The following is a 22,044-nucleotide window of genomic DNA, read 5'->3' on the forward strand; positions in this document are numbered from 1 at the left end:
CATTCTTCAAAAGCTCATTAGGTCGTTTACCAAGTATCTGATGACAACCTCAGTAAGTCAGGACAAAGTGAGGAAAGACCAGAGACAGACCCTTATTATGTGGTGGAAGTCAGAAAGGAACTAAGAGTTACAAGAAGAAGAGATGTAATGCAGTTGTCTTTGAGGGTTTCACAGTTGATGGAACAGACTGCTTTATGGTAACGAGACCTTTTTCTTGGTTAGGCTTTCCTTCTAAATATGCAATTCCAATTGTGCAGAACAGTGGTTTTTATAGAGAGTGATTTTAGTTAGTGACTGCTGTATGAGTACTAGCTTGTAAATGATAGCTCTTAAATATCTGTTATTGAAAAAGGGACTGAAGGGCTCAACTTGTGTCGCACAGGTCAAATTCTGTGTGATTGCCATCAGCTACTGGGAAGTGAGGAAAATTGAAAGTCAATGCAAAGACCCTTACCTTCAAACTTGTGTCTTAAATGTGGGGAGGGTTTGTATTTTGGATTCAGAGAAAGAAGTGTTGTTGGAGAGAATGGTCAGTGTTTTGCTGGTTGTAGTTTATTCTACAGAGCAGCAGTGGGATGGATTTGGCAATGGGGAAGCACTGAAAAGTGTAGAGGTATTTGCACAGGTGGTCTTAAACTCATTAAAACTGAAAATTAAACAAGTACTGAAATGTACGTGTTAACTCCTGTGAATTAAAGCAAAAAATGTTCAAATTAGTGAATGGTGGGCCACAAATCTGGTCTGCTGGGGCTGTACTGTGAATTTCCCCAGATTTTCTTTGTCACTGGGGACAAACGATTCCACTCTTGGTTTCACAAGCAACCGAGACTTAATTAACACTTGGAAATTGCTTTGAGATCTTTGGGTGAAAAGCTACGAAGTTCTAATGATATTTGATTAAATGCGAAGAAGAGCACTGCTTTTCTCAGAGAATGATTAGAGTTTGAACTTCTATCACAAAGAATCACGTTCCACTCTGGAGGCGGGTGTGTTTTGATCAGCATTCTTATTCTTGGTGTCAATGGCTTGTTTTGGTAGTGGAGATAAACAGACTAGGAGCAGCATTTGCGCTATGTGCTGTGTCAGTATAAAAAACCTCCATCCCAACATACAAGCAGGAGCTCAGTTTACCTGGTACATTCAGCCCTACATTAGGGCAAGCCCTACAGTAGAACCTTTAGGGGTGTTCACTAAATCAGATCTTACCACACGTGCGCAACTGGGTGCTACTTACCTTGGTCAGGAAAACTGATTTAAAACCACTTGGAAGGTAGGGGGGAAAGCTGGGAATAAAGAGAAGCTTCCCCATCTTCTGCTATAAACCAGGCTGTCTGCTTGTTCTGCAGCGTTGAGTCGACATGAACTGCCTTGCCAGCGGGGAGGACAGCTCTGCAAATGTCGCTCTTCCTTCTCACGTTATCCTGACCATGTAGTGGGGTATCTGTGGCTCAAGTGAGGCACAGGCTAAAAGGGCTGGGGAGGCCACCGTGGACTTGTCAGTGCTGGTCTCCTGCTCTTGCTACCTTCAGATGAAGCTCAGAAGAAACATCAGTTTTGGCTGGTGGCTTATGCATTTCTCTTGAAACTCCACCTGGGGGAAGGCACGGATCAGACGTTTAAGTCCAGGCTGATCTGTCTCCTGTGGCTACTGCTGATAGGAAATGTAGAGTGTAATGTTGATTAAGAGTGAGAAGTGCTGTTTGTGTAGAAACAGACATGGTACCCAAATGGAGGCTGGGAGGGAGATTCTTGTATACTCAGCGATCCAGAGGAATCTGAGACCTTTTTAAAAGCGTTAGCTTTCCCTACACCCAGATATAGTTCACCATAGGATCACCTGGGCATTTCTTCACTGCTTACATTTCCTGTGACTCTGTGTGGCGATATACATTTGCTGCTTAGTGGGGATAGGGAGGAAGATCTTTGGCTAATCTAAGAAAGGAGCTTTGATGGGAGAAAGAGAAACCTAATGTTCGTGCACACGATTAATTTAAGGTTACAAGGTGCCAAAACACTTTCTCAAGCTGTCTGCCAAATAAGATCCGTAACTTCAAGCCACGTGGAAGCAAAATTTACTTCTGACAGTCTTGTAAGATTCTGTCCAAATAGGATTAGCCTTCCTTTCAAAAGTGATTTAAAAAAAAAAAAAAAAAAAAGGGAGGAAAAATACCCTTAAGGTTATTACTATAAAAGATGGAGCTTCAGTGAGTAAATACCTGTGAGAATTTTGCAATGACGAGTGAAGACTATACAGATAACAAACTAGTCACTAGTACTTTACTAACAACTTTTACTAGTTACAGTACTGGTACAAGTTACTACGACACCTTTCCTATGAGGACAGGCTGAGAGAGTTGGGGTTGTTCAGCCTGGAGAAGGCTCCAGGGAAACCTTATTGCAGCCTTTCAGTACTGAAAGGAGGCTGGTAAGAAAGATGGGGACAAACTTCTTAGCAGGGCCTGTTGCAATAGAACTAGGGGTAATGGTTTTAAACTAAAAGAGGGTAGATTTAGACTAGATATAAGGAAGAAATTTTTTTACAACAAGGGTGGTGAAACACTGGAACAGGTTGCCCAGAGAGGTAGTAGAGGTCCCCTCCCTGGAAACATTCAAGGCCACGTTGGATGGGGATCTCACCAACCTTATCCAGCTGAAGATGTCCCAGCTCATTGCAGGGGGTTTGGACTAGATGACCTTGAAAGGTACTTTCCAACCCAAACTATTCTATGATTCTATCATTCTGTACTTACAGCATCTGCTGCCTAATATCTCAGGATTACTGCTGTGGCTGCTGCTCTGGGAAGCAGTTCCACGGTGGTGTTCAGTATCTGCCCCCCCACTGCTAGTGGAGGAACTCAAAAGGTGACCCATGAAACTCTAGCAGTACTGGTAGAAGAACCAGTTTTTCCCATTACTTCTTTTAGAGAATCCTTCCCCAAAACTGTCACCATGAGGGTAGAATCTGCTGTGTTTATATATCTTAACACTATTAATGGAGAAGTAGTTTGAACAAGAGTAGCCTGTAGAGTTTAAACAGAGGATCTAATTGTGTAATTTATTTGCAGACACAGACTTCCTACTTCGTATATGTGTCTTCTAAAAAAAAGGAAAGTATGTCTGCTTTCAGATCAGTCAGTGGCGGGAGGCAAGTAAAAAGGTTGGAAGGTTAAAAAAGAACTTGTTTGTGACTTTTTTTTTCTTTTTAGCAAAGAAAAAAAAAAGAAAAAAAAAAAAAAAGAAAAAGAAAAGCTGCTTTTCTGGAGAGGAGAACAAGCTGAAGAGGAAGGAGTATTCTGTGATGATAAGTCAAAATTCTAAGTTTCCGGTTTTACATAAACTTAATTCACAGTAGCGGGAGCACCTTGTGAAATGAGAGATTAAAAATCAAAACGAAATTATTTTTGTGTGAGGACATGACCTGTGGAGAGTGATGTATGCCAGATTCTGCTGAGGATAACTTGGTAACTTTGATCACCCTCCAGTCTGCAGAGCTGTTTGGCATCATGGGAGCGGGGCGATATGTGGATGCTGAAACACCTGCAAATCAGGCTCAAGGAGAAATCAAAGTGTGATAAACATTAATTAGTATAATACCCAAACCCTTAATGGAGGAAGAAATGTTGATTACACTATCTCATTTGGGATTTCTTTCTGTCAGAGATGGTGTATGATGACAGTTTCTGATTACACTTACTCAGACACGAAGTAAGACTTTAAAAACTACTTAAATATGGAGAGAGAAGAGCAGAAAGCAAACAAGTTGATCTTTCTTTGAGTGGTTGAATGCATTTGACTTTTTATAATAGCGTGCATTTTTACTTTTCGCCTTTCAAACTTCTGAGACGAATTCCCTTTGTGAACTGGCTGTGAATGCTTTGCTGGATCGCTGTAAACCATAAATGTCTTAGCAGCCTTTCCTTTGCTCTCCCCCTCTCGATCCTGCGACGTGGCCAGCTGCTGGGGCAGAGGCACTGTGTGGGAGTGGGGAGAGTGGGGCTCGGGCTTCTTTACGGGCCATTTCTGACTGTGCCAGTCATTGCTGCATGAACTCTGAGCTGGCCTACTGCAGCGTGTAGGAACATCCATATGAGGTGAGGCTGTTTGTAAAGCACACTCTAGTGCCTCATAAAACATTATCCTTTGTTAGCCAGCCAGAACACACTTAGATATTCTAGCCTAGCTCTCTAGGCTTGCTTCAGTCTAGTGGATTGTGCATCAAAACCCTGAGTTATGGGTACCAGGGGCGATGCATTGATGTTTCCCCATCACTTCAGCAGCCTGAGGAAACATAAAAGCCCATGGCCTTTTTTCAAGAAGATTCTTGGACAAATTAAAACTTGAAAAAGCTTGAGATTTTCTTCTTCTTCACAGCATAAAAGTAGAAGAGAGAGCAGTGATGTGCCTCTGGGTCCCAGGAGAGGAGTGAGGAAAGGGCTCAGTAGCCTGAGAAGAAAGGTGGATGTTTAGCTTCCTCAGCATCACCTTCTGCTGCTGCTTTCATCATGGGATGATGTCTCCCCTGCCCTGTGAGGTAGTCTCTCCTCACCTCACCAGTGGTTTACTCACTTTTGGAAACCCACTGAAACTTGTCCTGGAGGTCTTAGTGGTATCTCATTCATCAATAGTGGTATCATGCTGGTTTTTGCACCGGTGCTGTGGAAGGATGAATGGCAGCCATCCCTGTTACTTTCCCTTGTTGCCCTGCTCCAGCACTGCTTGGAGAGTCCGGGGATGTAATAAAATACAAGAATCATAAACTCCATCCCTTCTAATTCACGCCTCTTGCAGTAAGTGAGGAATTTAATAAAAGCATGCTTTGTTGGGGGAAAAAAAAAAAAAAAGGCAGCTTGACTTTTAGGCAAAAAGCCAAGGTTTTATAGAACAAATTTACTGTATGTACCCTGAAGTTTAGAACAGCAATGCCGATCATCCCCTGGCTATCTCTCAGGGCTGGAGCTTGGGCTGGGAAGAGACCAGAAGCCTGACTTGCTGTGATGTGTACAGTCCTCATTTAAGGAAAAAGTAATTTAATACTTTGGCTGTCTTATCCTCTTGTGCAACTTCATTTCTCATTCTGTTCCATACCATAATGTTCTTTCTCCTTGGTTGATCGCTTACTTTTGTACTTTAGACATGAAATTGAAGTTCTTTGGTATTCTAGAGAGGTTTGTTCCCAGACTCTGCTGCCTCACCTTTCTTGTTCACCTTGGTGTGGAGCTTGCCTGTTCTCTCTCCCGCTTCCCAAGTTTTGTCATCCCCATCACTTTTGGGTGATGTGTACGTTCAGCACAGACAGCAGAGGATCTCCTGCTGCTGTGATGCTTCCTTCCAGTTGAATTCTGTCTTGCTCAGCCACCTTTCTGGGAATCTGTCATCCTGTCTTTAAACCTGATCTGATTTAAATTTTTTTTTCTGATGCTGTCTGGTGCCTAGCAAACAGATCATAAAAATCACAATTCTTTTTTTGGCATTGTGAAGCGCTTGGAGACCCTCATAGAAATGTAGTAGTATTGCCAGTGCTGACAACTGACAAGCAGTGTCCAGTGTCCTGGATGCCAGATTCCTGATGCCTGAAATCTTTTTCCTATGGGAGTGAGAGAACAGTGAATTTATTTTTTTTTTTTTTTCCTCCATGAGCAGACACAGGCACAGCAGGGGAGGTCTTTCAGTAGCCTCCTGAATGTGAGATTTATCAGAGGAGTTACAAGGAAATAACAGGAAGTGATCTGCTCTGTGGCTGCAGATGGGGCAGAGGATATGGGGCCAGCAAGGGAGGCAGTGAGGTGGGAGGAAGTATTCCTGGGACCTGCTGTGTGTCTCTGAGGGAGTTGCCTCTAAAATGGAGATGACCTCAAGGCAGCAGGATGAGGGCTTTAGGAGAAAAGAGAAATTGGATCTAAGTCGGGGGTGAGGCGCAGGGGGCTTGGCTGTAAAAAGATTTCAGGGAAACAAGGGAATGTAAAAGCTTGAATCAAAGCAGCTGAAAGATTGGCTTTAATATCTGCTTAGATTAAAAATAAAAGTCTGTATAGATTAAGAGCTAATCCACTAGATAGATTTAATCTGCTGCGTGCATTACTTCCCCAAAGAAAAACACTGGAAGAGGGAGGTTGGTTTGGCTCAGCGCCCAGGATTTGAAGGCAGGTGAGATATTCTCCTTTCTTCTGCAGGCCCCCTTTTCACTTGTCCCAAAACGTGCATCCTGCCCAAAGGGAGCGGCTGTCACTGTATGCTTCCTGCTTCTTTGCAACTCCACAGTCACATTGAATCTAACTAAAGGGGCTTCTCAAGCAGAAAAGAGCACCGAGAGCAAAATAACAGAGCAATGACTAATAGGGTTGGCGCAGAGTAGATTCAGATGCCAAAGGTGGTTTTGACTGTCTGAATGCAGGGTCCTGAGGGGCAAGAATAGGCCATTTTATGAACACTTACCCCTCCTGTCCTGATTGAAATTGTCTTTCAGACAAATGCCATGCAGTAACACACTCCTGCTTAAATGGAGGTTGAGGTCTAAATGCCACTTTGCTTCAAACACTTTGTCCCTCAAATCCTTGGCAGCAGCTCTTTTCATCCCTTCATGTTTTCTTTCTTTACAAACACCAGAGTTGACTCCTTGGAGTAAGTTCCACAGCAGTAGAAATAATAAAGTTGCTGGAGGACGCTTGAAGGGGGTTTTCCCATGTATTTTTTCAGTACCAATATGGTATATTGTCTCTCAACTAACACATGCAACTGTATCTTGAACTGTACATGCAGAACAGTCATGTAATTTTAGGAGCCTGTACACGTGATGGAATTTGGATTACTTGGATTGAGGGGGTTTAATGATTTTTTTTTATGGTTACCTTGTTCAGCAACCAATAAATTAATTCTGTAGACTGGTGTGTATTCCTTCTGTGTTGCGTGCCTGCATCTGTACCACCTCAGGTGAAGGTTTTGGGCATACCTCCTAAGGTCAGTGGGATTTGGCCTCGCAAATCCTGGAGTAGCAGATCACAGGAGAAGGTACAGGGTGCCTCAGAGAAGAGCCATCATCGCTTGAAACACCTGAGCTGCCACTGGACAACTTCCTCAGGCCGTGGGGGGAGCAGACAGACCGTCTGCCTGATACTGTCCTTTTGTGGGTAAACGTTCCCACTCTCGGTTATATTTGGTGGGCAGTAGGGATGGACGGAGCTATAGATGTTTTCCCTCTTTCCTTTTTGGATGCCCTGTTGCTGTTGCAGCTGGGGCACAGGACTTGCCAGACACGCTCTATTTCTAGGGGTGCCTCTTTTTTAAAATAGGTTCCAGCAAATCTTAAATGAAAAAGTTGAATGCAACGCTTTGGGCTGAGAGGTGCTTTGCTTTCTGTGCTTCCCCTGATGCTGTCCAGGCACTATGGGGGTCGTTAGTACCCTTGCACCAAGCAGCACTTTGTCATAGCCGACGCACGGCCTGTGTTTGGTGCGGGAGTAAAGGGAGTTGTGGCACCATTCCTCTCCGAAACCGGGTGTCTTAGGATGAGTGTGGAATGTGAAAGTGCTTAAGGGTGAAAGGTAAGGATAACAGATTCCTCAAAAACTCCTTTGCTACCTCACAGCTAGCGGAAGAGGGAGTGTGGGAAGGGAGAGCAAGAGGTGATACCTGGTGAAGTGGTGGGAATAACGTGGGGCAGGAAAGGGAATGAGGGAGGCATTTGACTGCCTCACTCAACCCACTCACATTCACCGAGTGTGAGAGAGGAGAATAGTTACTGGTCTCCAGGCCTGAGCCTGTAAAACTTTGCGTAAGGTTTCCTCTGGGAGAGGAACATGTGCCTGGTCAGCCCCTGAGAGTTGTGTTTGGGAGTCAGCAGGATACAGGCTAAAAGGCAGTTGCTACTTTGCTTTTCTTTGGAGCTTCAGGAGGGCTTTGTTGAGCTCTTCTATGAGAGTGGTCTACTCACAGATTAGAGGGGAAAATTGAATCATTGATTTGGGGGAGAGAGGCAAACTAGAAGTAAATGATCAATTTTTCTTCAGCTTTGAAGGAATTAAAAATAATCAGATGCCCCTAGGAGCCGTACTGGAAATAGTGTCAATCAATACAATTATGAAACATCTAAAAAAGAGGTAAACTGTGAGGTGGGATAATTTGCTGGGGAGAGCAGTTAGGGAAGACTTAGGTCCTTCAGAGGCATCTCACATTTTAACAAAACAAGGCAACAGGACAGCCCTCTGACATGTGAAATTTGCTGCAGACAGGTGCTAGAAATGCCCACTGAAAGGAGCAAGAGAAGCCACTTTGAGAACCTATCAAGTGTATAAGTGATGTGGACTTACTCCACTGAGACAGAGGGAGGGTGTGGGAAGGAAATCATGAACAGATTTGTATGTAGTGTTGGTACAAAATACAAGCTGTTAGGCTGTGTTTAAAATAAAAGGATGAGGAAATGGAGAATAATTCCAAGAGGGAGAATCCCATGAGATTCAGGTTTTTTTCATCTCCCACTCCAAAAAAAAAAAAAGTAGAAACAGGCTCTGTGCTTTCCTGCCATATACATAAGGAGGGATTTTCATGCTTTCAGAAAGAGGGGAGCATGGCTATAAACAAACAGAAATGCTTAATGCTGTTTAGAGGAAGAAGTGAGGGTCTCAGAATGATACAAGGTGAATATGCTGCTTGTACTTGCTGGTTTTTCAGTGCCTACAATGGGAGCCCATTTCTGTACTGTAATGTAATGGGGAATGTGCTGCACAGAGTGAAAATACTTAGAGATGGGTTTGGTACAGTTTGAAAATGGGAATCATGGATCACTGCCGATGTCAAATTTGTTGCTAAAAGGAATTATACAGACAGAGTGGAAAAAAGCATGGGCGCTCTCTACTCAAAAGCAAAGAGGGACTTTTGGTAGAATTTAAAGACAACGCTTGAGATTGATTTTTACAGGCACAAAGTGATCTGATGGAACTCATTGCTACAAAACATTGCTGAAGTGGAATGCTGTCTCTCCTAATGGGCTGTATAGCTATAAAAATATCCTTTGCTGGCTTCGTTAAAGGGGTGAAGATTCAGAACCATTTCCAGCTTTTGAGCTTGAAGCCAGGGAGATCCTGCTAGTTATGCATGGAGAAGGAAGGTTGAAGGTTGAAGTTGGCTCCACAGTTCTCTGTAGCTGATGCCTGGTTCCGATGTCCCTCCTAGTCTCTGGTTGAACCTGTGTGACAGTTCCTGCAGCACGGTAGTGACCGGCATGACATGCTGGCAGTTGCAGTCATGCCCCTGGCTGCAAGGCGTCTGCTGTAAGCTTTGCAGGAGAGGAGTATGTCCAACGCAGAGGTACTTAACCAGGGGCCCCTCTCCCCTGCTGCCACAGAATGCTTTTCATCTCAGCCCCAAAGCGTTTTGATGTTGATCTAGTTATGCAAAAATTATGCAAGTTAGTGTGCTCTGTCGCTCCGAAGGAGGACCTGATGTTGTTTAGCTGATGTGGAAACCGAATCACAAAACTGCAAAACAACATGGAAGAAGTCGTGCGACAAACTGCTGGTATAGCAGAGAATGGGATAAGCCTTCTGAGTCCTGAACTCTGCTCATTAGCATGCCTTGCTTTTCATTTTTAGCAAGTAATTTTTATTAAAAATATGTTGGCTGTTGATAACTGGCTGTGGCTTTCTTGTAAGCAGTACCTGAAAAGAGGCGTCGGGCTTGCTGCTCTCTGGTGTCACAAAAAAGCTGCAGTTCTCCATCTTTCTGTGCTGTGCCTCAAACGGCTGCAGAAGCGTTGTGCAGTGAGTCACAGACTAAACCTGCCTTCATGTCGGAGTACATAAAGCTCTCTGTGGGGCTGAGACAAGCATATCTCAACCAGCACTATTTTGCCCTATGAAACAGGCCAGTCCACTGAGGTTCACATTCTTTCCTGAGGGCCTGGGCACTGGCTGTTGCCAAAAAAAAAAAAAAAAAAAAAAAATCTCTGGGCTCTGGATGCTTCATCTTCAGAAAGGTGCTTGCCTCCTAGGATCTCTCAGCGGGTGGAGGCCAGCCGGGCACAGCTGCAGGCAATCGGTGAGAGAGTCACGCTGGCCCAAGCGAAGATTGAGAAGATAAAGGGCAGCAAGAAGGCTATTAAGGTATTGACTTCAGTGAAGGCTGCGTGGCCTCCCTTCTTCCTTCCACCTTCTCTCTTTACTCCTGATGTAAGCTCTAGAGAAGGACAGTGCTCAGCTGCTGCCTGCTCATTTCTCCATGGCTTGCTGCTGAGCAAGACTGGGATGAGAATCCCCTTCCTGACTCAGTTGATTTTTAGACCCATGAGCTCTGGGCCTTATGAGGCCTACATAGGTTGTTGCCCCAGCTGCTTCCTGAGAAATAGAAAAGGCACGTGCTGAGCTAAACCCAGCACCCTCGTACTTCAGGCTTGTAGACACTTGGGCTATTCGAATGAAAGCTGCTGTTGGAGATCCTCCCCTCCAGTGCATCGTAATCCCATGGAGCAATGTAAAATTGGTGAAAATCCTTCTTTCTTGCTCCATTTTATACAGTATTTCCAACTCCCTTCCTGCTAGTTGAAGCCTTTTTGCCAATGGTCTTTTGGTACTTGTGGAGATAGAGCAGCTCTGGCACTTCCAGTTTCAGCAGTGACAGCCCATGCATGTTTTGGTCTGTGCAAATAGCCCTTAGGAACCTGTTGACTCCAGGGCTGTCCATCCCCACTGGCAGCACGGATGTGTGCTTGCTCCACTCCACGTGTTTCTGTATTGTAGGATTGCCTAGTTGTTGGGGTTTTTCAGTCCCTCCTTGTTTCTCCACAGGTATTTTCCAGCGCCAAGTATCCAGCCCCTGAACGGCTGCAGGAGTACAGCTCAATTTTTGCTGGTGCAGAAGACCCAGCTAAACAGAAATGGCCAAGACACAAGATTCAGAGCAAGCACCGAATGCTCGATGAGAAAGCTCTGCAGGTAAGGAGGGGGAGAACAGACCTTGAGATGAACAAGCAAAGAGAAATTGGGAGGCTGTTAGTCTCTTTGATGAAGTAGACCAGGCCTTTAGGATATGGGCTGGAAGCAGAACACCTTCTCAGCCTGGCCTGTTGGTTTGGGGGTGTGAGGCCAAGCTGGGAAACCCGTGGAGCTGTCAGTTTGAGAGGGCCACGTCAGTACAAGGCCTTGGCTGGATGGTTGAGTGCTCTGGGTGGCTGTTGGCTGCCAACTCTCCGGAGCAGTTCCATCTCCTGAAACGCTGCCGTTTCCTGCAGAGGTGCTGCTGGCTGGGCTTGGGGCTTTGGCTGTGCATAGCGAGGCAGCTGGGATCAGGGTCGTAATCGTCTGAAAAGTAGTTTCTGAGGGCTGTAATGTAAGTGACGGTGAGAAGGGGAAGGTAAAAGTGCTTGTGAGTGTGTCAGGAGAAAAAGGAGTCGTCAGAGCATTTTTCTGTCCCAGGAAAGCATGACACTTGGGTGTTGTCTCTTCCTGGTTCCCAGCTAATTTTTACGTCTTGAGAGGGGAAGATCATTTTGCTTCTTTACATCTTTTGTTTGTGCTTTGCTTCTTCTTTGCCTTGGGTTCAGCTATTGTAGGTTGCAAGCCCTTCAGAGCAGCTCAATCTCTTCGTACCCAGCACAGTTGGGGCTTCCAGGTGTGCCCATGGCTTAGATGTCTGCAGCTGGTGGTGTTGATGGAGGTCCTGAAGTATTCAGTTCCCTCTTAAATTGTGGATTGGGTGACGGACAGGGGCTGCTTAAGGAGGTCTGAGAAGTGGTAGGTTTGGCGGGACATGCTACCAAAGGATTCTCCAACAGTTTGGGTCAACATCCCTGGGTTGGAAGGCGAGGAGGAAGACTTGCTGTCCCTAAAGTTTAAAAGTTGCTGTGAATGCGCTGTGCCAGGAGTAGCAGATGTGTTCTTCCTGTCAGGTTAGGGATCAACCTGACAACTTCCCTGCTCTTTGCCCCTAAAGAGACTTCCTTCCTCATCCTTGCGTGCCTTGGCCCAAAAGTAAAGCTGCCAGTGAATAACCTACCATGCTAAACCTTCCTGAGTTTTAACGGAGCTGAGACCTCACGCCGCGAGGTTGTTATGAGTATTTCAGCCGGGCCAGGGAAGCAGGGTTGCTGGCTAAACTCACGCAGGATTCGTGCTTCCTTCGGGCCCTGGCAGTAGCACAGGGCAGAGCCGCGTGGGACCGGCCGCTGGCCGGCCCCCTCACACGAGGAGGGGGATTGAGAGGGGCATCAGCTGGCAAAAAGCAGCATCCTGCAAAGAGCAAATGGCGTGCCCACCCGACTGGCCCACCGGCTCCCATAGGCTCTGCCTGCCCTTGCCATCGGCCTGCGATGCCGCCTCTTCCCTGGCCCACCTGGTGTCAGTATCATTGCCATGTCCTGTCCTTCGTGACCAAAGCTGCCATCACCACAGGGACTTTGTTACAGGCTTCGGGGGACGTTTGTGTTTGTTCCGCCCCTCCCGTGACCCATCTTTTGATCCTCCCTTGGGGTTGGCCATCTTTCCCTGGCTTTGCTGACCCGACCTCGTGACTCTTGCCGAGCTCATGCGCACACACTGGCTCCTGCGGCTTTTCTGTGGGGTTTTGGGGACGCTGCTGTGCTGGCAAGTGGCCATCAGCTGATGAACGATGGAGGGGCCTGCTCCAGGAGCAGCTGGTGTTCCAAGGAGAACCACGTTCCAGGCCCTTCTTGGCCATATCTGAGCGCAGAGCCTGACGCACCTTGCAGTAATGAGATGTGACAGGGGGAAGTCTAGTGTTTGCGTTTATGCCCTCCTCAGTTATTCAGGGCTTTCAGCAGAGACTCACTGCCTTTTTTTCACTTCTAAGGAAGGCCCCTCTGCTGGGAGCAGTCGCAGTGGCCTTTGCTAACTTCACTCGTGCGTGCACACACATGCCCCCACCAGGAGCGCAAGCTCTGCTCCTGTCAGCTTGAGGTTAAGTGGTGGCAGCCTGTGCTCAGCATTTAGGGATTGTGCTCTGGAGGGGGGAAAGCAGCTGAGTTGGAAATGTGCGTGGTTCTGCAGTCTATATAAAGAAGCTTTGCTCCTGGGAAATTCTCCTTTCCCCCCTCCACACCCCAAGCAAGTTAAAACTTGGCTGTTGAGAGGACGCTGCTTAGGTAGGTAAGGTAAGCGCTGATGGAGAAGAGTGCCACAGGCAAGGTCCTTGTGGTAAACCTGGAAAGCCACTTGCTTTGCACGTTGCTGTGGTAGCAGCTAGGCAGGGTTCAGCAGCGAGTTGGCTGGAGCCCTGTGGGGCTTCTCAGGCGCTGGGCACGGCCGTTGCGGTGGGAGCTGTGTCTGGGTGCTGCAACTGCCCCTCGGGAGGCTGGAAAACAGGGTGGGGGGACATGGTCTGCCTGGGCTTGGGAAGAGGGCCAAGCAAAAGTTACAGACCACTGCTGGAGTAACCTTGCTAGGCTTCAGCATCGTCAGTAACTTGGCATGTCCTTGTGAATTCTGCCTCTCTCGGAGTCCACCGTGGGCGTGGGGAGGCTAAACCGGGATTTTGGCACTTGTTCATCTTCAAGTGTTTTCCAGGCTAGCCTCAGCACTGCGTTGGCACAGGAGGAATGGGCTTTCTGGTGTATCGCACCGATTCCCTTTGTAATAGTGTGTGCTTAATTAAGCTTAAGAACTAGGGTGGCTGTATATATTTTTAACTGTAGGCTCTTAGGAAATAAAACGCCTGGAAATGCAGCGTCATTAGGGGTGTGATCCTGCCAGGTGCCAAATCCCCAGGTTGGGGTGTTTGAGCATTCAAGCACCCCCCATGACTTCAGTATGTTGAGGTTGCTGAACCTTTGGCTTAAGACCTTAATGTCCCTATAAGAAAACCAATTTTTAGATGGCATGCTAACTTGTGGAATTCACAGTTGCAGGATATCATTGCTGATATGTAGATCTTCTAAATTTCAAAACTTGGGGCAGGTACTCGAATAAGACTAACACTTTGGTGGCATTTAAATTAAAAGGATTATGAAGAGCCTCACGTTTCAGAGTAATACTCATGCGCTTAGTGCTTTTATAACTGCCTTAGATGAGACTTTATAAGTAAATGTTGGTAATGGTTGGTTTCTCACTACGCCCTTAAAGTGACGCACAGTCTTGCGGTGCTAATTGAAATCTACAAAGAGAGAATTAAAAAAAAATATATATGACTTGAGGGCTAAGTGTGTGTGAACAGTTCTAGCAAAAACGTCAGTACTCCTTCATGCTTAAAAAATTAAACATTGGGAAATGAATATTAATGATCAAAAGAACTTTTATTTTTGAATCTCTGCTCCTACAGTCTCTAAATAACAATTTATGTATTTTTGCCTACTTGATTCTGTAAAAATTCAAGATGTTTACTTCAGTGTATTTTTCACAAGTTGGAATATGTTATTTGCGGGGGGAAAGAAATTAAATCAAAGCCTCCCAGGTCTCTTCTTACAGCATTTTATAGGCTCAGAGCATCATACAAACCCTTAGTGGATTAACTGAGCTGTGACTAAGCCACTTCCCAGGATTTCTGGCTACCAAATTCAAGACTGAAATTTCAATCAGCAGGAATTGATTATGTTGTTGAGATGTGTTCTTAAAACTGAACTAACAATGGTCTCAATTTCTGCCATACAAGTACAAGAAGGGAAGAAAGACTCAGCGAATGGGACAGAGCAGAGATGCTGGAAGTAGTGAGGCGGTAGGAAGCTGTGGATGGTATTTGAAGTGGTCACCTTCTGGTGACAGAAGAAAACCACCAGAGTGTGGCCAGTTATTTAACCTGACAAAGTGGCCTGGTTAGTGCTCTGGTTTCATCTGGTATGAACGCTTATCACCTCGTAGCTGCCAGGCTGCTGCTTGTCCCAGTTTGTGAGGAGAGAACGGGAGTGGTGAAGGGGCTGAGGAAAGGTGTGGGGAGGGGTCTGGGGTGGAGGTTTGTCCATCCCGGGCTGTCGCTGGGTGCAGAAGGTGATGCCTTTCCTCCCTCTACAGCAAAGTGTGCTGTGGGCACTGCGCTTCGTCCCCCAGAACACGGGGGCCGGGCGCTGTCACGTTAGCTGAAGCACTGCTCTGATCTGGGATGGCAATTCCTGTGCTCTGTAACAGTCAAGCAGTTCAGATGTAATAAGTACTTTTCTAAAGGGAGCTCTATATATTATGCATGAAGTTTTAGAACCGAGAGAGAGGAGATTTCAGTTCATTAGAGTTGAAAACTCCTGCAAATCCCTCAGGCTTTGCAAAACCATCTGGCCCACGTTCCACCCTGCACACTCCCTTCTGCCTCATCTCTTGCCTAGTGCAGGCACTCTGTTTTTTTCCTAACCTCTTTTTCCTTTGCCTTGCCTGCATACCCCACCGGTGGGATCACGTCTCTTAAAACATCAACTGAAGGCAGCAGAGGGGAGGTAATAGAGATGTTTAGGGGACTCTCCCTGCATGAAAATGTCTACTAACGGGGGAGACACTGTAACCAGATGCCTTTTAGACTGTGGTACTTGATCCCTGCCCCTGGCCGTAACGCCCGCGTAGCGTAGTTGTTTTATTTTGGTGGATCCTTGCCACAGCAACCCCTGTTCAATATGACCCATCCACGGCACCAAAAGCACGTGCCCTGAGTCTGAACTGCTGAGATTTGGAATGAGTGGGGGGTTGCAATGTTGTCCATGTGCTTCCTTGCTCAAAGGGAGGTGGAGAGGGAGCGGTAGGCTTCCCAAACCGTGCAGTGGAACCAGCAGTGTGGGTTCTGGTGGCTGGGGAGAGCTGTCTCAGCAGCCGTGGTTTTAGCATCTTACCACCTGTTATCTGTCTTGCAGGAGAAGCTCAAGTACTTCCCCGTGTGCGTGAGCACCAAAATTCACCAGGAGGATGACGCAGAAGAAGGCCTTGGCAGCCTCCCCAGGAATATCAGCTCCCTCAGCTCCCTGCTGCTCTTCAACACCACTGAGAACCTGTGAGAGCTGGAGCAGCGCTGTGCTGCTCACCTGCCCCTGCTTGTCCTCAGAGGAGCCTTCCCTTCCCCGGGGGCAGCAGTAACTCCTTGCTTTCCTGGGGTCTTACATATCAGCCTCCTGACAGGACAGGGTTTGCTACCTCTCCACTGTCTTCCAGTTAGCAACCCTTTCTTCCCCACTTTTTCCCTTGGGTAGAAGGAGTGTTGTCAGCACCTCATCCTCCACTCACCTGCTTTCAACCCAATTTTGCGCTTCCCTTCCCCGACTTAGTTTTCCTGTCATTGCCCTGTAAGGTCTCTCCAGCCTCGAGAGCTGCTGTCATCCCTGCCCTTCTCTGCCCCGTGTACCAGCCCAGGCACTGCTTCTCCTGATGATTCCTCACAGCAACACTTCGCCACTCTCGCTGCTTTAATGACTCCACTGCCTCCCCCCTCTGCAGTTCCCTTTCCCGTGGGGCTTTGCCTCACGGTTCCTCCTTCTGTTCATATTGAAGAGCTTCTTTTAAGCTTTTCTTGAGCTTTCAGCTGCTGGACCTCCTTCTGTCTTCTCCCAAGCCATGGATTATTTCCCCTCTTTGTGTTTCCTCCTGGGCCTTGAGTGACAAGTCAACAGGAGAGAGTGGTGTGCTGCTGCAGGCTGTAGGATGGTTTCAGGCCAGTTGGTGGGAAGGGGAAAGCTCAGTAATGATGGCAGCGCAGTGGAGCTTTGCTTTAGGGTGAATGCAGAGGCTGTGCTGGCAGGGTGAGGAGCTGAACGCCTCCTGGTTTTGGGGAGGTGAGGCAGGAAAATGGGGCTAAAAGAAGGAAACTGGAAGGCCCAACGTGTTCCAACTTTGGGAGTCAGGTGGGAGGTCTCTGCCTCCAAGACCTTCTTGGGTACGCTGTTTCTTCTGGCCTTGGCTCTTGTGGCAGCATCACTGAAATACTTGTCCTCTACCCTTAGGTACAAGAAGTATGTTTTCCTGGATCCTCTGGCTGGAGCAGTGACCAAGACCCACGTGGCTCTGGAAACAGAGACAGAAGAGAAGCTCTTTGATGCTCCTCTCTCCATCACCGAAAGGGGACAGTTGGATCGGCAGGTGAGATGCAGCTGTGGGGATGCAGCTGCTCCCCCTTCAGAGGATTGTGCTCAGCTCTCTGAGAGGAGAGGGCTTCTCTAGGGTGGAGAACAGGTAGGAGAATGGCCCCTCCAGGGGTTGCAGAGTATCTCACTTATCAGGACGACCTTGCCTGGTTTTGTGCTTGAAGTCCTGATGTGAGCCTGATGGGTGAGACAAAACCCTCAAACTTGGCAGGTGTTTCTCTCTGCTCAAGCCTTTGCCAAGTGGTGTGAGAAGAGTAATGTCATGTCGATTCGCCTTGCTGCTAGAGCTCAGGGCTGTAGAGGAGTTTGGAGGCTCCATCACTTGATCCGTCCCCCTCGTGCTAACTCCTGAGCCTCACGATGAGTCTGAGGTGCCACTGCTAGAAGGTGCCCGGAGGGGGGGGGGGGGGGCTGGGGCAGGTCTGACCCCCATCATTCCTGCTGGGACAGGGCTCCTGCTGTGCAAACAGAAGGGCCAGCCAGCCTGAGCGAAGGGTTCGTGCTTTTGTGGACACGGGGCAGGCAGAGCACCCGCCCAGCTGCCCCAACATCTGGTAGCGGCCGTACCTGGAGCGCTGCGGGTGCGTGGCTGAGTGTGTGGTTTGGGGCTGGGGAAAGGAGCCTGGGAGCCCTTTGCTCGTCATGTCGGACTGGAGGAGATAGAGTGAATATAGTAAACAAACCCCTTTATTCACAGCACACCTTCGGTGCTGTTTTGTCTGTGTGTTAAACGCAAAACCAAACCTCTGTAACTACTTGGTTGTGCTGCTTCAGCATCTTAATCTCAGAAATGGTTCAGGCACCATTCTCTGCTGGAGGAGAAAGAGACTGGCTTATGTAGGCTGCAAAAGTTGGTGCGTGAAACCTTCAGAGGAGGAGAGCGTTCACTTGCAAGAAACTAGGAAGAGTCCTGCACCTCCTCCTCCTCCTCCTGCAGCCTGCCTTTTCCCAGCCTGGCCTGCAGGAGGTAGCCTTGGAGCTCGGGGAACTGCCACAGGACTAGGGCACAGAGTTGTAGGAGCAGCTGATGAGCAGCCACTGTCCCAAGGTACACAAGCCCAGCTCTGGCTGCTGCCCAGGCTGTCCCTCCAGCGCCGCTGTTTGCTGCAAGGGAAAGCAAGTGCGCCGTCACTGCCTTATCTTTTTTGTTTTGGGTTTCTTTTAGGTAGCTGAAAATTACTTCTACGTGCCAGATCTGGGCCAGGTCCCTGAGATTGATGTGCCGTCCTACCTGCCAGACCTGCCTGGCATTGCTGCAGATCTCATGTACAGTGCAGATCTGGGCCCCGGCATCGCGCCGTCTGCCCCCAGCAGTGCTATTCCAGAGCTCCCCACTTTCAGCACTGAGTCGGTGGAGCCTTTGCAACCAGGTATGTCCAATCCCCCATCCCAGGGCCCCGTGAAGGGGGGAGGCGGGGATCGCTAGAAGATGGAGCCAAGGCAGAAAGTCCCTGGATGGAGATTTCAAGATAAGGTGCTGGAGATCCCTCTGGCTCGTGCTTGGGCCCGGAGCCCAAGCTGCAACCCGCTCAAGTGCTGGCCAGACTCTGGGCCCCTCAGCCCCTGCATGGCGAGGGAGGAGGGAGCACGGCGCGCAGGGACGGGCCTCCTGGGCAGCCTGGCGGGGGCTGCCCTTGGGCGGAGTGGGATGCAGCTGGCGAGGGCAGAGAAGGGGAATCTCAAGCCCTGCCTTGGCCGTCGCCGGCTGTTAGGAGGTGCCGTGCAGGGTGGGGGTGCTCCGCCGCACGGTGTGCGCCGTGGGTCTGGATCTGCGGCCGCCGAGGCAGGCGAAGCTCTGAGCTGAAGCTCTGTGTGCTGTTCCCCCCCCCCCTCCCCACGGGGACACCTTCTTTCATCTTTCAGACCTTCAGGATGCCCAGCTATTGCCGCCGCCTCCCCCGCCGCCTCCCCCCCCACCTCCTGTTATGCCAACTACCGTGCCTCCTCCGCCGCCCCTGCCCCAGCCCGCAGCCTCCTCCGAGCCAGCCCGGGCAGCGAGGGAGGAGAGCAGCAACGCGGTGCCTGCAGGTAAGGGGCTGGGCACCTCCACAGCTTCACCAGCAGAATGTGACTCCTTGGCTTCAGCCTGTGTCCTTGGTTGGTTCCCTGTGGCTTCCCAGCTTTCTGGCAGGGGAGGGAAGCTGCAGTGGGAGGGAAGCTGCTCCCGCCTGCAAGCCCTTCAATTCCCCCTTGGCGGGGCTCCCGCTGGCAGGGCTGAGCCTACGCCCCGTCACTGAGACGTGCCCGGGCTCACAGCCCTGAGCAGAGGGTGGCAGGGCAGCGGAGGAGCTTTTTCCGTGGGGATTTGGCTGGGCCTGGAGCTGCTGCCTGACCTTCCTGTCCCCGCAGCTTCGGTCCAGGGAGCCCCGAAGGAGGTGGTGAACCCCTCTACTGGGCGTGCCAGTCTCCTGGAGTCCATCCGCCAGGCCGGTGGCATCGGGAAGGCCAACCTCCGCAGCGTCAAGGAGAGGAAGCTGGAGAAGAAGAAGCAGAAAGAACAAGAACAAGGTACCGAGGCTTTTTGGCGGAACTGATCTTCCTTGCTCCCTGCCCAGGCTGGGGAGGCGTGGGTCTGGGGGCAGGCGGGCACAGTGAACATCCAGAGTGGAAAGGCGTTGTCTCTCCGGGCAGGCCTCGGGTGTTTCTCATTCAGCCAAAGCTCCGTGAACTTGCTAAACCCCAGCTGCCTGAAGGGCGTTTGTGTTCTTGACAGAGACCTGCTCTGTCTCAGGGCACCTGCAGAAGTTTCACCCGTGCTGCGTGGGGGCAGCTGCACAGAGGAAGCCTCCCCCCCCGGGGCCAAGAGGGGCAGGGCTGAGCAGCTTCCAGCACGTTGGTTTGGGTGGACGGGGAGGGTACTGATGGGGCTGGTTTGGCAGAATGAGACTGCAAACGCCCAGCCCCTCAAGGAATTACACTCTTGGATTTCCCTAGAAGCTGCCGTTACCCTGCCTGGCATTTTCCTGACTGAAACTGGACTACAGTGGGAGAGTTTTGGGGTGTGATACAAGATTAGAGGTTATTGTTTTGGTTTGGGTTTTTTTTTGTTTGTTTGTTTGTTTGTTTTTTTTCTGAAGGCAGCATTGCAGGAGAACGTTTTCACTGTAGTGCCAGGTTCAGATTGATGCTTCTTGGTGTCTGACTTGTTTTGCTCTGTTTCAGTGAGAGCTACAGGACAAGGTGGAGATTTGATGTCCGATCTCTTCAACAAACTGGTGCTGAGGCGCAAAGGTAACCGTCCTCCAGGCTGGGCTGCTCCTCCCCGCCCTAGGAAAAGAGGGAGTGCACTTTCTGGCGCCGCAGTTGTGTCAGCCACAGCCCTAGAAACAAGAACAGAGACACCTTCCCCCTCACCTGTGCCACAGCGGGGCTGGGAGCCTCTTTACAGAGGGTGGTCAGAGGCAGCTGCACCTCCAGTCCAGCTTGAGGCACTGGAGGAGGTCGTGTGGCCGAGGCAGAGGATGGACTCTGAAAGGAAGGGACTGCACTGTCTTTTTTTTTTTTTTTTTTTTTTTTTAAATTCAGTGCTGTGGCAGCTGGACCCCTCACCCAGGGCGGGCACCCGAGTTGGCGTGGTTTTCCCCCCCCTCCTCCCCTTTGCTGAACCTCCGTGTTCTCCAGGCCCCGGGTGTCACTCACTGGTGATTTTCCTTCCCTCACAGGGATTTCAGGGAAAGGGCCGGGAGCCTCTGGAAACCCCGATGCCCCTGGAAGTCCAGCTGGTGCCTTCGCTCGCATGTCGGACTCAATACCACCCCTCCCACCCCCACAGCAGCTCACGGGCGAGGAGGATGAGGATGACTGGGAGTCATAGATGGGGGCAGTTGAGCATCAGTGTGTGTCCCAGGACTTGAAGGAAGCACCTTTGCGAGACACCAGCCCGGGGCAGCACCTCCTCGGGGGTGGGCAGGGGGACCCTGCCATGTTTTTGAAGATGAGCAGGAGCAAGGGGAGCTCACCGCTGCTGAGGTTATCCTTACCAAGGAGGGTTTTTCCTTCTGCTGTTCTCCACCCCAAATACCACATCCCAGCTCCGAGTGCTGCTGCTGCTCATGCTGGCACAATAAATCCTGCCTTAGCTGGCAGGCAGTGGGGCGGCCTGGGCTCAGAACTAGCATTGCTCCTGATTTAAAGAGCCCTCAGTCTTTCCTAATGTGACTGGTGATGACTGCAAAACCGTCTCTCGCAGGCAAACAGCCCTCGCCTCATTTGTCTCCTCACTTCTGGTTGTTGCTAGAATTCTGAGGATTGTGTGTGGCCCTTCGTGGGGGTGTAATTCCTGGTGCCTCTGCACTTGATGGTTTCTTTCTCTACCTGGCTTACAGCAATCGGTTGCCTATTGCTGTCTGATAATTTCAATAAAGTTGAAGGAAGCACGTCCTTGCAGCCTTTGCTTTGGTAAAAGCAGAAAGCCTGTTCAATTAAGAGTGGCTTAAGGGAAAGCCCAGCTCTCCCCCCATCCCAGGCAGGGGTCAGCCTTAGGCCCCAGTACCACCAGTCACCGGACTGGAGGGCACCAGCTCCTCCAAACAGGTGCCCCCCACCACTCCCTTCACTGGGGTTAAGGCAGAGCTTGTGCCAGGCAGGAGGGACTCACCCTGGACATTTCTCAGGAGCAGCTGCTTTCCCTGTGGGGCTCATTAATACGTAGGGAGTGGGTACCAGCTCTGTCTACTTCTAAGTGCTTTTTTTCATTGTGAAGAGCCTTGAGAGGCAGCATCCAGCTGCCAAAAGAGGCAAGGAGGCAAAACAGCGCTTGGGAAGACTTGCTGAGAATGGCAGGAAGAGCTGGGGCCAGCTGGGGGATGACAGAGCCAGCCCTGTTGTTATCGCTGCCCATCCAGCACTGACCCAGGACCTAGGAAAGAAGCCTGGGAAAGGTACACCAGAAAAAAAAAAAAAAAACACAAACCACAAAAACTAAAACATCAACAACAAAAAAACACAAAAACAAACAAACAAAAAAACCCAAACAAACAAAACAAAAAAACCTCAAACAAACAAAACCCAAAGTTTTACCATTTTTCACAGAAAGTTACTTTGAATTCAAAACCTAG

The 22,044-nt window shown here is 49.2% G+C and overlaps 1 protein-coding gene across 10 annotated transcripts in view; it reads left to right on the plus strand.

Moving 5' to 3' along the window:
• WASHC1 (WASH complex subunit 1) overlaps window positions 1-21,367 on the plus strand; it is a 44,691-nt gene extending 23,324 nt beyond the window's left edge. For all 10 annotated transcript variants that reach the window (XM_042795358.1, XM_042795361.1, XM_042795353.1 and 7 more), the window contains 9 exons: window positions 9,983-10,094; window positions 10,776-10,922; window positions 15,767-15,903; window positions 16,847-16,982; window positions 18,153-18,357; window positions 18,851-19,015; window positions 19,337-19,495; window positions 20,150-20,218; window positions 20,650-21,367. In XM_042795358.1, coding sequence (XP_042651292.1) covers window positions 9,983-10,094; window positions 10,776-10,922; window positions 15,767-15,903; window positions 16,847-16,982; window positions 18,153-18,357; window positions 18,851-19,015; window positions 19,337-19,495; window positions 20,150-20,218; window positions 20,650-20,801 — 1,282 coding nt within the window. In that variant the 3' untranslated portion in view covers window positions 20,802-21,367. The remainder of the gene's footprint in view (window positions 1-9,982; window positions 10,095-10,775; window positions 10,923-15,766; window positions 15,904-16,846; window positions 16,983-18,152; window positions 18,358-18,850; window positions 19,016-19,336; window positions 19,496-20,149; window positions 20,219-20,649) is intronic.
• Window positions 21,368-22,044: the final 677 nt, after the last annotated feature.

Source organism: Tyto alba, unplaced genomic scaffold (genome assembly GCF_018691265.1).
Source record: "Tyto alba isolate M040663 unplaced genomic scaffold, T.alba_DEE_v4.0 Super-Scaffold_21, whole genome shotgun sequence".
Classification (NCBI taxonomy): Eukaryota; Metazoa; Chordata; class Aves; order Strigiformes; family Tytonidae; genus Tyto; species Tyto alba.